We start from the raw sequence: 15,173 nt of genomic DNA, 5'->3' as shown, positions 1-15,173 counted from the left end.
TTCAATTCAGAGTTACACAATTCTCTTTTTTTCCCACAATTGCTCTCTCTCTCTCTCTCTCTCTCTGTGAATGGAAGAGGGATATGGAGGTGTCAATATATGCTAGATTGTTGTGGTGACAATTTTTTTTATTTTCATATAGTCAATATTGACTTGGAATTTTAATCTAATTCGGTGAGTTTTCATTGTTTCTACAAGAGATTTCCTACACTGGTTGTTGAGGACAGCCACCTTAATAGTTACTTGTCCCATTTGACGCAAACCTAACAATATTTTTAGATATAAATGCAAAACATCTTTGTCATTTATTTTTTTAAAATTAAAAAATATTGGAGGCGGTGTATTTAGGAAAATGCTAGAGGTCCCAAATTTTCTACCAAATAAATGACCAAATGTCTCACATGGGTGTGGGTTGCGGAAGCAAATATGAAAAATATATAGTCCACTAAGTTGTGTTAACATACATGAGACAGTAATTTAAAACCTTAACAACACGCATGTGACATCATATATATATATATATATATATTTACGTTAGTCGTGCATCACTCTCATATACAAATAAAACAAAAGTGGGGCTTAGCCTAGTGTATAGATGAACAGAACTTGTTCTATACCAAAAAGAAGACAAAGTCTTAAACACAAGCCATTTAGACTTGACTCGTTCGCAAAAGGGAACCTCCTCGGAAGCATAACGGTTGGCTTACAAAACCGAGACGCCAGGTCATCAACCCTAAGCCTGGTCACCTACATATATAATATAAATAGTGAGCGGAAACTCAGTGAATAATAACAGAGTAAAGTGGTTTAATGAATGAAATCCGTCACAGATATAACTTTCAAATCTCTTATTGAACAGAAGCATAAACATATTCGTATAAAAAACAGAGTCATAAACATATTCGTATCATGAATGGTGTATCCGTTAGCATTAAACATATCTCTTTGGTCAAGCATATTAAGTTCCACATTAGAACCTCTAGTACCGAGTAACATATCTCATACATAGGCCACGATATTGTTTCCCCTGGGCGAGGGCCTGTGCTGCAGTATTGTTTCCTCCGGACGAGGGCTTGTGCCACGGTATTATCTCCCCCGGGCGAGGGCCTTATGACCATAAGCCACAGTATTATGTCCCCTGAGCGAGGGCCTCTACTAAGGATACCACAATTACATTTCAAGGAAATGGATCATTATTCATGTAATCAGAACACATTCTTTTCTACCATTCAAAAACAGTTCATATCATATCGTAATATTCAGAAAATATTTCATATCGAGTATAGTTTTACTAAGTTATTACTCACAGATAGCTTCACAGATAGCTTGATAGTAAACCAATGGACCAACAACTCACGGCGCGTGACCAACACAAATATAACAGACACATATACTGAAACACATGCTTGGATCGTACATAACTCATTTCATTTCGATCTTAGTGTGTTTCTAGCCTTTATCCTCATTATTATGTCTTAATCTTGACCTAGAAATACCTAAGATGCAATGAGGATGCTAAAATGCACTTAGAAACACTTAACAAAATTTGCTAAAAACAGGGGTCCCGCTCGAGCGTAACTTCCTTCGCTCGAGCAGTTCCTTCGCTCGAGCAACCTGTAAACTCTGCAAAAGTACTGGTTGCTTGATTTTTTCGCTCGACACTCGTTCGAGCGTGAGACTCATACCTTCGCTCGAGCTCAACTCTTGTCGCTCGAGCGATCTGCAAAACATGTAAACTTCTGGGAGCTTGTATTTCATGCTCGAGCGAACTTTTGATCACTCGAGCGGAGGTGCAAAAGCGAAAGTGGTCGCTCGAGCGCAGGGGCAGAATCTGGAATTTTCAGATTGCACTCCCAAGCTCAAAACTTGAATGCAAAGCTGTAAAATGTACCCCTTGGGCCTCAAAACTTGAGAAAACATTTGTAAACTTGCAAATCATTGAGAATTAAAGATCATTTTATGAAATCAAGGACCAAAAGCATGCCAAATGCTCAAAACTAAACTCAATTCTTTAAAAACACAACATGCATGTTTTATCTTGACTTCAAGGTTCCCAAAACATGATCAATTGGTAAAAAATGATACAACACAAGATGAACTCTCAAAACAAAGGTAGACTTAGCATATGCATGTGAGAATTACGTGAAATTTAATTCAAAATGTAAGAAAATGTGCATGCATGCATGATATGGTTCACCCATTATAGCTCAATCCATGCATTATTTAACTAATTTCTCTTGAAAATTTGTGGTTTAGACATCATAGGTATACAATTCAATGGTGGAATTCCCACCTCAACTTCTCAATGAAGCTCTAGTTGGTGAATTCTCTAAGGTTTCAAGCCAATTTCTTGAATTCTTTAGCAATTTCTTCCAAGCTCTCGTGTTGATCTCAACCCCCTTGGTCTCTCTTCCTTTCTCTCATGTTTGTCTCTTGAAGGCTCAAAGATGATGAGAAAAAGGTGATTCAAGTGGTGTGTATAGTCCTTATATAGGCTTGTTTAGGACATTTAATTAATCTTAACTTAATTTAAGTAATATGACATTAATTATTCTAATTTAATGCATTCCGAATCAAATTTTAATTAAACTTACCATAAGGTTCTAAAAATTCTAACTAGCACAGAAATCAAGTCAATTCCGTGATCGGATGCCGATAAGGCCTTCAATTCGTAGAATAAAACAGAAACAAAAATAGATATTTCTACGATAGACAGATAGGAACACAATTAATGTATCGCACATGTAATTAATTCAGGATTTCATCTTAATTGCTTATTAAGCATAATTAGTCATGGATTAATCAGTAATCATGGATCGAGGTTGTTACAATTGTGACCATACATATTTATTATCAAGGTATTTTAATCTGACCTATGAATAACCCCTAGTGTAATTTAAATTTTTGACATGATGATACCTAACTTTGATACCAATTATGATAAATTAAGGTTCATTTGGCAATGACTTTTTTAGTTGATTTTTTGGCTTTTCTGACTTTTTTAGCTTTGGACTTTTTTGTTTGTTTGATTTTCTTGTTTGGCTTTTTTGCATTGAAATGACAAAATTACTCTCCACTTGGAAATGATGTTTTTTCAACTTTTTATTTGTATATGGGTCAGTTTAGTAATTTTGCATCCCAACTCTTTTGGCCTTTTATGATTTTGTAACTTTTTTTTGTCATTTTATAATTTTTTAGCCCAAAATATTTACCAAACCAGGGCTTAATCAATATGCCACACCCCAAAATTGCTAAAATCCATGTTTGATACTATAGTAACATAAACTATATCTCAACAACGAATTTTTTTTAATACAACAGTCTTCTGTAAATTATTTTAACCAATCTTTATAGGTTTCTATTTTGAATTTTTCACTTTAATTTGATTTTAAGTGGTTAAGAAAGACTTTTGAAGCTAAAGAAGGCTAGAACAAAGATAGTAATTAAAAAAGAGCGTAAGAGTGATCACTGACAAATTAATGTTTTAAAAATCGGACCGGTGAGTGAATCGGAAAAATGATCGGGTGGATGGGTCACCGGTTCAACCGTCCCGGTTCAACCGTCGGGTTGAACCGGAATCGAACCGTGACGTCATAAATATATTAAAATTATATTTAAATAAAAATATAAGTAATAAAATTAAAAATTTTAATAATCTTAAATATTTCTCTTAATACTTTTTTTATTAAAAAATATAAAAATACAAGTAATAAAATTATAAATTAAAAATTTTAATAATCTTAAATATTTCTCTTAATACTTTTTTTATTAAAAAATATAAAAATATATTTAAAAATATTATTAATTTTAATTTTGAAAGAAGAAATCAAATATTTAATATTCCTTCCATATGATTTTAATTCAAACATTTTGATTGAAAGAAGAGCAAAATTTTTGGAGGGATATCAAAATTTTAAGTTTCCCTCCAATGAGTTTGATTGAATTCCACATAGATTTCTTGAGTTTTTTTGGAAGAATTTTTTTCTTATAAATAGATGGAAGCTTTCACAATAATTTCAAGCTCTCAATGGGATTCCTCACAAGAGGAGACCCTTAAAAGAGAGTTTCCAATTAAATTTTTATTATATATATAATATATAATATATATATATATATATATATATAAAATAAGAAAGAAAGGACCGGACCGGTTTGATCAACCCGTGACTGGTTCACCGGTTTAATCGGTGGGTTCACCGATTTTTAAAAAATAGCTCGGTTTTTCAATTGGCCGGTTTAAGAGGGTTGACCGGACCGGAACCCCATCCGGTCACCGGTTCAACCGGTTGAACCGGCCGATCCAGTTCGATTTTTAAAACCATGTGACAAATGATATCACTATTCAATAATAATTTATCTTATAAGTATAATAACTCCTGCTATGTATTTGTGATAGTTGTATAATTATCTCAAAATATAAAGTTTCATCGAGAGTAGTAGGGATCACTATTTCATGAATAGTTATTTTATTGATTAGTAATAATACACATTAACGATGACATAATATTATTGTTATACTGAGGTCAAGTTTGGCATGACCTAAATAATACAAAAAGTCAAAAAGTCACTATCCTATTTAAGTTACATCAACTTATTTAAATCACATCACCTCTCTAACACATCACATCAAACTCAACCCAAACCCAACCCATATAAGCCAATAAGTCAAAAAGTGCACTTTTTTAGAACATCTCAAACCAACCCTGAATTGTACTCCTCAACTACAAGGCAACTAAGGCTTCGTTTGGAAAGCCATGGTTTGGGTTTTTTTGGCTATTTTAGCCATAACAAACAAAACATCACATCCAACCCATAATCATTACATTCTTCTTTCACAAAAATATTCAAAAAAGTCAAAAAGCCAAAAAGTTCTTCCCAAACCAAGCTTTTAAGCCCAGACTAAAATAGCCAAAAAAGAAGTCAAAAAGTCAACCCACTTCTCAACGGAGGCTAAATGGTTAAAAGAAAACAAAAACACAAACGTTTAAGCATTTTATTTCAAAGAGTAATAACAAATGAAATTTTGTTTAGAATTTTTATACATTGACACATAATTCGAAACGTATTTCTATATAAATTTTTTATTTACAAATCATTTCCCTATTCCAAAACTTAAATCAGTGTCATTTGGTTATGTCGCTTCTTTTTTATTTTATTTTATTGATGTATTAAGAGCAAGTCAGAAAACAAAAATCCTTATTCTCCCAATGCATAAAATTTGGAAAAAAAAATTTAGTAATTTTTTTCTTTAATTAACTTTTTATAATTTTTTTCAAATAAAAAATTACTTTTAAATCCTACTAAATTAGAAAAGTCAAAAACAAACAAAAAGATTCCGAAACAAAAATCCACTAAAAATTGACCTTTTTTTTGCTGTGCTTTTTTTTTGGATTTGTTTAACCCAAAAAACAAAAAAATAAATTTTTTTAATTTGTTATTCAAACATAATCTAATTCTTTTGATAGACACAAAAACGTAAAAACTTTGGCTTAGGTCAAGTTTGACATCTTAAAAAAATTTAAAAAGTTAAAAAGTTACTATCTTATTTAAATCACACCATCTTATTTAAGTCACATTATCTCTTTATCACATCACTTCAAATCCAATCTATACCCAACTCATATTTGATAAAAAATCAAAAAATATACAACCACTAAATTTCACAAATTTGCACTAAAAGAGAAAAATGAAAAAGACAAAATTGTCGCCAAACATCAATCAAATATGTGGGCCACTAGATGGTACACCGGACATAGGTAGGTGTCGCTTAGAAATATATTATTTTATTAATTTTTAATTTTTTATAAAAAGATATGTAAAAATATAGATAGTGATGTAATAATTTATAATGATTTTTAATTTTTTTGTTAAAATATATAGTTGACAAACGAGACTTTAGGGTTCATTTGAGAAGTAGGTTGGCTTTTTAATTGTTTAGCTATTTTAACTTGAGATTAAAAAATTCATGTGGGTTGGATTTTTTAATTTTTTTTTAACTTTTGTGAAAGAAAAAGTGAAATGATTATGATTTTAATATGATATTTTATCTTATTAATTTTGTAACCTATTATCTTTTTGTAACTAAATTAGTCCCTAACCTAAAAAAAGCCTCATGCCAAACGACGGCCTAGGCCTCGTTTGGGAACCTTCCATTTTAGTCAAAAAGTCAAAAAGTTACTAAATTAGTCAAAAGTCAATAATTCATATCAAAAAGTCAAAGATTCTCTTTATCTCTACTTTTTACACTTCTTTTCATAAAAAGTCAAAAAGTCATCACAAACATACTATTTTTTTTAGCTCATATTTTAGCCAAATAGCCAAAAAGTTACTAAATTAGCCTGTTCCCAAACGAGGTCTTAGTGTCCGTTTGAAAATTGACTATCTCAATTGATTTTTTTAATTTTTTATGAAAAAATATGTAAAAGTCAATTGATTTTTTTAAATTTTTATGAAAAAATATGTAAAAAATGGAGAGATGCAATAATTTATAATAATTTTTTGACTATTTTTTTTCACTTCTCAAACAAAGCTTTAGGGATTGTTTAAAAGGTGCTAAATTAGTATATTTTTTGACTTAAAAAAAAAACGTGAAATATGAATTAAGTTTGAAACAATTTGGTAGATAGTTGATAATATGATTCAAATAAGATAATTGTAATTTAAATAATATAATATATTAAAATAATATGTGTTATTTTAACACGTACAAAACAAAGCCTTAGGGCTTGTTTGGTTTGTTTTTGGGAAAATTATTTTTGAAAAAAAAATTGGAGAGAGAGAGTTTAAAAACAATTTTGGTTTGTTTGGTTATATATTTTGGGAGAGTTATTTTTTTGAGAGTTTGGAATGATTTGACATTTTGAGAGAATTTGAGTAGATGTGTGCGAGAGAAAAAGTGATTGAGAAGGAGATGAGAGAGAAAAAGTAATTTATTGATGTGTGAAAGAGATAAAGTAATTTTGAATTTTTTTTGAGAAAAACTCAAAACAAACAATTTTTTAAATTTTTTTTTCTAAAATTCATCTCCCAAATACAAACCAAACATAGCCTTAATGTTTGTGCACATTTACACGGCACAGCATTATCAACCATACCAGTAGAGGATAATCGTATGACAAGAGCCACAGACTACAGATACCTCACTACTTTCTGAGAAATTATTACTTGATTTTGAAATATTGCTTTATACTATTTATTAGCGGATAAATATTAACTCATGTCTTTAAAAGAGACCAAAAAAAATGAATAAAGGTTTGGAATGGGGAAATGATTTGTAAATAATAATTCATGGAGGATTTTTAATTTTGATTGGTCAATTTTTTTTTTTTTTAAATATTCACCCCTTTTTTTTTTTAATCCTTAATCTCCCTCTTTAGTTTTGATTGGTCAACTTTTCTTTTTTTTTTTCTTCTCACCCAATCCGCAACCTCCATGTGTGTGAGGGGATTGTGGGGGTGGGTGTTTTAAGGGGTCTAAATCAATGCCAAAAATAATAATAATAATAATAAGTCCTATGGCCTTGTTTTGTTTGGTTTGTGTTTCTTAAAAAAATTTAGAAAAAATTCTCTACAAATAAATTTTCAAAAGTAATCAAACCAAACAAATTTTTCCAAATTTTTTTTCCAAAACTTGTTTGGTTTACAAATTTTCCAAACAAATCTCTCTCTCATACACATCAAATCAATCATTTTTTTCAAAACTCTCTCTCAAAATAATTTTTCAAAACATCTTTTGAAAAAAAATCAAACCAAACAAATTTTCGTACTTTTTATTTCAAAACATGTTTCTCAAATACAAACCAAATAAGGTTTCTTTCAATTAATAAAAATTAAATTAAAACATTACCTCCACATATGTTAAGAGCAAAAAAATAATTTTCCCCACTTTCTATAATTGGACTCAAGTCTCTCTAGTCAGTGTGTTGTCTCTGTTTCTCTCCCTGCATGTCCGCTTTTTACTTTTCCTTATTTTTATGTAAATAAATCTGAATCAGCATATCACCTGCAAAAGATGACTGTTTGCAAACAGCACTGGTCTTCAGGTAAAGCAAAAGAAGACTGTTTGCAAAAGCTTGTAGACAGACACTGCTCAATATATGTTACGGAATCTCTCACGAGGCACAGCAGTCCAGGCCTCTCTCTCTCTCCTCCCCGGGCTGGAGAGAGAAGGGAAAGTTAAGTCATTTATAAAACACAGATCCTTCAAACAAAAAAATTATTTTATAAATACAAACATAATATTCTTCTCAAACTGTTTTACAGAACACTTCTTTTTTCAACATTTTAAGTAATTAAATTTGTTAGTTTGTTGGCAAAATTAGTATATCACTTAAAGGACCACCGATATTTCATCCGCTCGAACTTCTTACTTTTTAGGCGACTTGAAAGAGTTTTTAACAGTGTTATTCAAGCACCAAGATTGCAATCCTAGATGCATTAATTCTTAAACGTTGCTCCAAATTTGAAAGAGAGAGAGGGGTCAAAAAAACAACAGCAAATGTTGAAAGACTGATCAAAAAGATTTGATTAATAATGCACCTGCCATTTTCATATAATCAACCCCACTTGTACGACCCACATTTTATCTCACGAGCTGTGTCTCATTATTTATTTATCTTTTTTTTTGTATTCATAATTCAACTGAATCTTTTTTTTACGATCTCAGCATGGAAAGAGAAGATCTAATAATGACTCCTACTCTAACCCATGAAACTTTTGCAGTAGTAATGACTCCTAAATGGAGAATATTATCTGAAAAAAATAATAAAAATAAATAATTATTGCATTTCTTCCGAGTATCAAAAGAATTGCATATCACTGTAATCAAACTATCCACAACTTCCATCAAAGGAATTCAATTCATGGAGGAGAGTGCTTGAGGCAGAACAGACGAGTTCTTTGTGACAACAGAGAATTGTCTCAAAAACAAAATGCACTCACTCAGCCTAATCACATCATCTTGGTTAACCCTTGAAAGTAATCTGAACAAACTAGGATCTGATTTGAAATCAAAAACTAAACATAGAACATCTTATCAAGTCAAAATTCATTTGATTTCTTAAACATTCAATACTAGGACTGTTGCTATTGTAGTAAAGATAAGTAACAATTAATTTGTATGATATCAATATATGATTTCTGTGCCAAATCCCATAAAAAATACAGGTCATGTAACAAGTTTGTTACCAAAATCTGTTTGATTGCGATGCCACAAAATTCTTAGTAAGAAATTTGCTACCACATTGTTTTTATTCAATGGAATAGACACCAATACATTGATAAAACTAAAAAACAAAAACAAAAGAATTCAGCTGTGAAATTAGAAAAAGATAATTAATAAAATGACATGGACAAGAATAACTGATAGTATATCAAAGGTGCATGACAAACATTAACTTTTTTTTCTTGTTCTTGGATAAAAGTGGAAAACATAAATTTCATTATTCCAAAAGACAAATGATAACTTCACACTGAGTCAAGAAGTTCAACATTTCCGGTGCAACCAACTCAAACCAAACCAAACCAAACCGTATAGACATGCAAGAGTCCACATATAGCATACATGGTTAACTAATCCAAACTGAATGACAACTCTAGTCGATACACATTACAATAACAGGGGGCTTATCCTCATTATTAATCGCAACAAATAGCTCAGCCAAGTGTAAAATAGATGGCATACGAGCTCTCAAGCCTCTCTATACCCTCAAATAACTTGTTCCCACTTCAATTGGCACTGCAACTATATAAAGCCTCATTAAATTAAACAAATCGAAATGATGAGTAGCATATATATAGGGGATATACCTGCTATAATCATTGATGAGACCCAAGGTCTCTCAAGAAAACTCATGACAGTCTCAATGCAGCATGTTAGCACCCATTGTCCACACAAAACCAGGCATGTCAAGCCTTGGCCCCGCAGTTGACCTATATATGTAAAGCTTCTCGACAGGGCAATTTTCCGGCCTTGAATCTGGGGATCCCCTCTCATCGATAACTTCAACGTTAAGCCTAGGCATCTTCTGACCTAGCAGTTTACATGCTCCATAAGTTACTAGGCAAGAGGACATCCAAAGGGATCGCATTGTCTGCAGCTTCGCAGCATTGTCCACGAGAGCCTTGTCTCCAAAGGGGCAATCTCTAATCTCCAGTTTCTTCAGGCTTTCACAACCAGACAGCACGTGATGGAGGCCCAAATCACTATCACCCGCAAAGGCAATAGATAGCATCTCTAGCTTCTTAGCATGGGTCCCAATGTACTCAAACACACGATCAGTGAGAAGACCAGATACGGATAGGCGCCGCAATCCCTTACAGTGCTCAACAATAGCTCCAAAACCAGCATCCAACGGCTCCCGGGTTAGGTAATCAGCAGTATGAGGCTCAAGGATGCAAAGACGAAATCGAGTCAGATTACGGCGGTTCCTAGCAATGGTAATTAATGCATCATTTGACATTCGGCGACAGAAGTACAGGACTGACTCAAGCTTAGGGCAGCCCTCGGAAACAGAGACAAGGCCTTGTTCTGTCAAGGATACATTTGGTTCTGGGACATATGGATCAGAAGGAAACACCCTCAGTTCATGCAGATCCTTGCAAGATGCAGCAAGGGCACCAAGGCCACTGTCTTCAATGTAATCCAGTACCTGCAGTCGTGTCTTCAGTAGTTTAAAAATGCAGTGGTGCAATAGGTAAAGAATTGCATCCGAATTTGAATCCAAAGCACAGTCTAAAAAGATAAATACGATCATTAGCCAAGTGACGAAGATTATTGATATACCCAAAAATGTCCAAACCATCTCACTTCAACTAGATTCGGGTTAAGATAATAAACCAAAAGGTATGGCCTCGAATACAATGATCATCCAACTATTATTAGTCATATTTCAGGCAGGTTCATCATTTCTGGTTACGGGGCAACTAATGTATTATATCTGAAAGCCCATTAACTTTACAATGTTTTGACATCACAAGCAAATACAGAAATTATTCATTTATCCCAAAAAAATTAAAATGATTATAGGCATAAACGAATTAACAATAATAGAAGTATAGACATACCCATAGACGCTGCAAATTATGGCACTGGCTAACAAGTTTCGCAAGATCAGGGCTTTGGATATTGGCATAACTTAAATTCAGACTAGTTATCCCAGAGCAGATAGAATAGACAGCTGGAATGTAGGTTGGAACCACATCCCAAAACCCAGATAGCCCCTTGAGAACCTTGCATCCTGAAAAAGCTTCTGTTAGGCTTGAAAAGACATCAGATCGGAGATCAGCTGAATAGGCACCAGTCCCCAACTCAATCAGCTGAGGGGCTCGGCGGAGTAGATTAGGGAGCCTCTCAAGGGGTACAGCACGGTTGAGACGAAGACTCCTCAGGTTGGGACACCTAGCCACGAGGCGCTCCAGAGCAGAAAAACTCACCTCAGAGACTAAGCAAGCAATGTTAAGGGACACCAATGATGTGCAGGTATCAGGAAAATGGCTAAGCCAGTGCCCACTCAGATCATCCACTTCACACTCCTGCAAGTCCAGCTCTCTGAGGTTTCTGTACACACAAATAATTATTCAATTTGCAAAGTGGAGACGCTATATCTGACACAGTTACAAGAATTAACACATTTTTCAATCATAATAGTAATTCAAGAAACAAGCCCTTAAAAAAATGCAACAACATCTGAGGAAAAATAAATTATTAAATTCAGACTTTCAACAAACTCAGTTGCTATCATTGACAAAGACCAGACAATCCTTCTCAAGAATTTTTTTTTTTTTTTTCTTGGCTAGCAACAATTACAAGAAAAGTAAGTCTTTATTCTCCACTTGTTTCATATTTTCCAATTAACCATTTTCCACACAAAGACAGATTTTACATCAAATGTATAGCAAATAAAGTTCCAAGTTCTACCCCAGGACCACAAGTGAACCACCAGAACCTCAATTCACAAAGAATCTTGAAGTGACAACTACATAAATCCTCAAAGAAGCCAAAAGAAAGAAGATCCACTCATCTTACTATAAGATGTAAGTAAAGAGAAAAAGAATCTTATACGGAACAAGAAAGCACCCACATTGTCCAAGAATCAAAAAACCAAAATCTGGAAATCACCCTAGCTTGCAGTCCATTGAGAGAGAGAGAGAGAGTAGCAAACTAAAGGCAATTCATACAATCTTGTCTAGATTTTCTACAGTTACCATTTCCATGACAAGATTAAACTAAACGCAATTCATACAATCTCGTCGAGATCTTCTACAGTTGCCATTTCCATGACAAGATTGACAAGATATATTTAGAAAGAAAACAAAGGGAAAGCAAACAGAAAGAAGAAATGAACCTAAGACTGGCTGAAAATTTTGAAACATTAATGAAGGAAATAAAACGAGAAAGAAAGCAACCACAATCGAATCAAAATTGGCTGAAAAACGATCATACAAAAATTCACGGAAATAACAAGGGCATTCAACGTGCAAAACAAAAAAGGATCGTTTTTTTTTTTTTTTTTTTTTGTCATAATAACTGTCACATTAACCAGTTAAACTACCAAAAAAGCCATGTTTAGCTTCAGCACTCGTAAACACAGAACCTAGTCCACAAAATTTAAGAATAGCCTGTTTGGTTGCTGAGAAAACGTGTCTAAAGAAAGAAACATTTTTTAAATTTAAATATTTCATCTAAAAAATACCTACAAGCTACTAACTAGTCAATACAATACACAACATTCTAATTTCTCTTTTCTTTTCTTTTCTTTTCCAGAGACGCAGTGAGGAGCTAGAAATCAAACACATTGGCCACGACTTAAGTAAGAGACATTTTCAAGATTCAAACTTTATTCTTTCACTTTTCCTTTAGTCAAGAAAGGATTAGACCTAAGATTCAAACTTTATTTGCTTATTATTTTCCCCTAAATTTTCACAGCAGAGAAAACAAAGAAAGCTCACCTGCAATTGGCAGCAATGGCGGCCAATCCATCAGTAGTGAAGCCCTCACATGAAGACAAAACAAGGATCTTAAAGTTGCTGAACGAACTCGATATCAACTCCAAAGTCTCATCAGTAACGACCATGCGTTTCAGCCGAATCTCCTCCAACAAAGGGTAAGCCCTGGCCATGGCAACGATCCAAGGATGCACATACCCTCCCCAACCCTCAGGGACCAGATTATAGTCCGCGAAATGCGGCTTCCCTTTGAGCTCCACGTATCTGACCTCTGGGAACCGTCTGATAATGATCCTAGGGCTCACAGCGTAGCAGTTCCCAACGAAGATCCGCCTCCTGCACCAACGTTCAATCTCGTACCACGACTTGCACACCAAAGAGACGGCGTTTCGGTCGTTGTCGAGCTGTATGAAGGAGAATACATGCTCTAACACCTCCTCTGGAAACGAGTACGCCATTGCCGATTAGGTCAGATCGCAAATCTTCAAATCTCCAAGGTTAAAACAGTAAATTTAAACAGTGTCTGAGTTTCGGGGTTTCAGATCTGAGACGCCATTAACGAGCTTGGATCGAAGTTCTTGAGTTGCAGGAGAGAGAGGGAGAGAGAGAGAGAGAGAGAGGATAAGGGTTTTATGATGAGATAGATGATCAGTTCAGTGAGGTTAAATTGGAAAAGGTTCGTATTTTCCGCGTGTACTGATTGTAATTGACGGTATAATCGATGGACACGTGTAGGTGAAGAAAGATAAACCGTTGGATTGACGGTGGACTCTTATCTGGTTGCGACGAAGCGTAACCGCAGAAAACGGGTGTACATGTGAGTGTTTCTATAGACCAACGCCGCCGTGGCGAGAAATTCAAAATATCGAGATTAAATTACTAATCTCATGACAAGATTGTTGCTGTCGGGTCACTTATTTTTTTTATTTTTTATAAAATAACGTGTAAAAAAATATAAATAATAATTTGATAATTTATATTTTAAAAAAAAAACTTTTTAACTAGTATAAATCTTTTTTTTCCAAACGGCCAATTTCAAATTCATAAAAAGCATATCATTGCTTGTTTAATTATAGTTTTCAGAAAACGATTTTCATAAAATTTTATTTTTTATTTTTCATATTTTAATATTTTTAATGATTTTTTTTTTATATTTTAAGTAATTTTTTTAACTTTTAGACATACTTAAAATAAATACACTTAAAAAATATAATATTTATAAAAAAAATTCTTTAAAAAATATACTAAATACCAAAAAATATGAAAATTTAGTATATTTTTCGTATTTTTGTGTATTTATTAATTTTTTAAAATATTTTTTCACAAATATTTTATTATTTAGACACATCTAAGTAAGGGTGAGCAGCGGATAAACCGATCCGCCAAAACCGACCGAACTGAATCGATCCGCTGCATTTTGGACGGATTCGTGATGACGAGCGGACAGTTGCGGATTGATTTTCTCCAATCTGCCAATTTGACGGATGGATGGTGGATTTGACATTCCTTTGGCCGCAACTGAACCACCAAACCAGAGCACCCCTAGTAATTTATAAGACTTTGTATTTTCAGTTTGTTTAAATATTCTGTTTGTGTTTTCAATTAAAAACGAGTTTAAATATTCTATTGAAAAAAAGTTTTCAACCTGAATATCTTTTTTGAATTGAAAAAAATAAACGTATTATTTATCTATATTTTTTTGTTTTTAAATCTACCTCTAAAAATAATAAATAGAAAATATGATATATGCTGCTTGGTTTTTGTTTTCAAAAACAAATATAGATGTAACAATACAGAGACATGCAATCTTTACTACTGCTCTATTAATAGTTTTGGTGGTTTGAATTGTTTTTATATTTTAAGAACCACATATTGTAATACTTTATGTGGATGAGGCATGCTATGATTGTAGTATGTGGATGATGCATGCAGTGATTGTAATATTCTAAAGTTTCAAACTTTCTTACAGTGGATGAGGCATCCAGTGATGGTAATATTTTTTTTAAGTCAATGACTGTAATACTTTCCTTTTCTTTTTTTTTTTAGGAAGTGCACAAGTTGAATTATGTTGAAAATTTATAAAATTTGAAACTGCCAAACCGATTCGTATCCATCCGTCAAACCGTCAATCCGCTCAATCCACATCTGGCGGATGGATGCGGATTGATTTTCTCCAATCCGTCAATTTGGCGAACGGATGGCGAATTGAAGGTTCCGTAGCCGCAATCG

At 33.2% G+C, this 15,173-nt stretch overlaps 1 protein-coding gene across 3 annotated transcripts; it reads right to left on the bottom strand.

Annotated features, from left to right (window-relative positions):
- Positions 1 to 6,565: 6,565 nt before the first annotated feature.
- TIR1 (F-box/RNI-like superfamily protein) lies at positions 6,566 to 13,738 on the bottom strand. Of its 3 annotated transcripts, none has more exons than XR_014347062.1 (4): positions 12,948 to 13,605; positions 11,064 to 11,556; positions 9,807 to 10,648; positions 6,566 to 8,155 (listed from the first exon to the last, which is right to left on the bottom strand). XR_014347062.1 is itself a non-coding variant. In XM_028218089.2 (3 exons), exons 1-3 carry the CDS (start codon positions 13,400 to 13,402, stop codon positions 9,860 to 9,862), a joined length of 1,737 nt encoding a protein of 578 aa, XP_028073890.2. In that variant the 5' UTR covers positions 13,403 to 13,738; the 3' UTR covers positions 9,216 to 9,859. The 3 variants fall into 3 exon arrangements, 1 of the variants encoding a protein (XP_028073890.2); XR_003634153.2 differs by lacking the exon at positions 6,566 to 8,155 and adding an exon at positions 9,216 to 9,741 and having other exon boundaries at positions 12,948 to 13,618; XM_028218089.2 differs by lacking the exon at positions 6,566 to 8,155 and having other exon boundaries at positions 9,216 to 10,648; positions 12,948 to 13,738.
- Positions 13,739 to 15,173: the final 1,435 nt, after the last annotated feature.

The sequence above is a fragment of the Camellia sinensis genome, chromosome 12 (assembly GCF_055761805.1).
Source record: "Camellia sinensis isolate YWXY chromosome 12, ASM5576180v1, whole genome shotgun sequence".
NCBI lineage: Eukaryota > Viridiplantae > Streptophyta > Magnoliopsida > Ericales > Theaceae > Camellia > Camellia sinensis.
The sequence above is the reverse complement of the archived record's forward strand: the minus strand, read 5'-3'. Positions and strand labels throughout refer to the sequence as shown.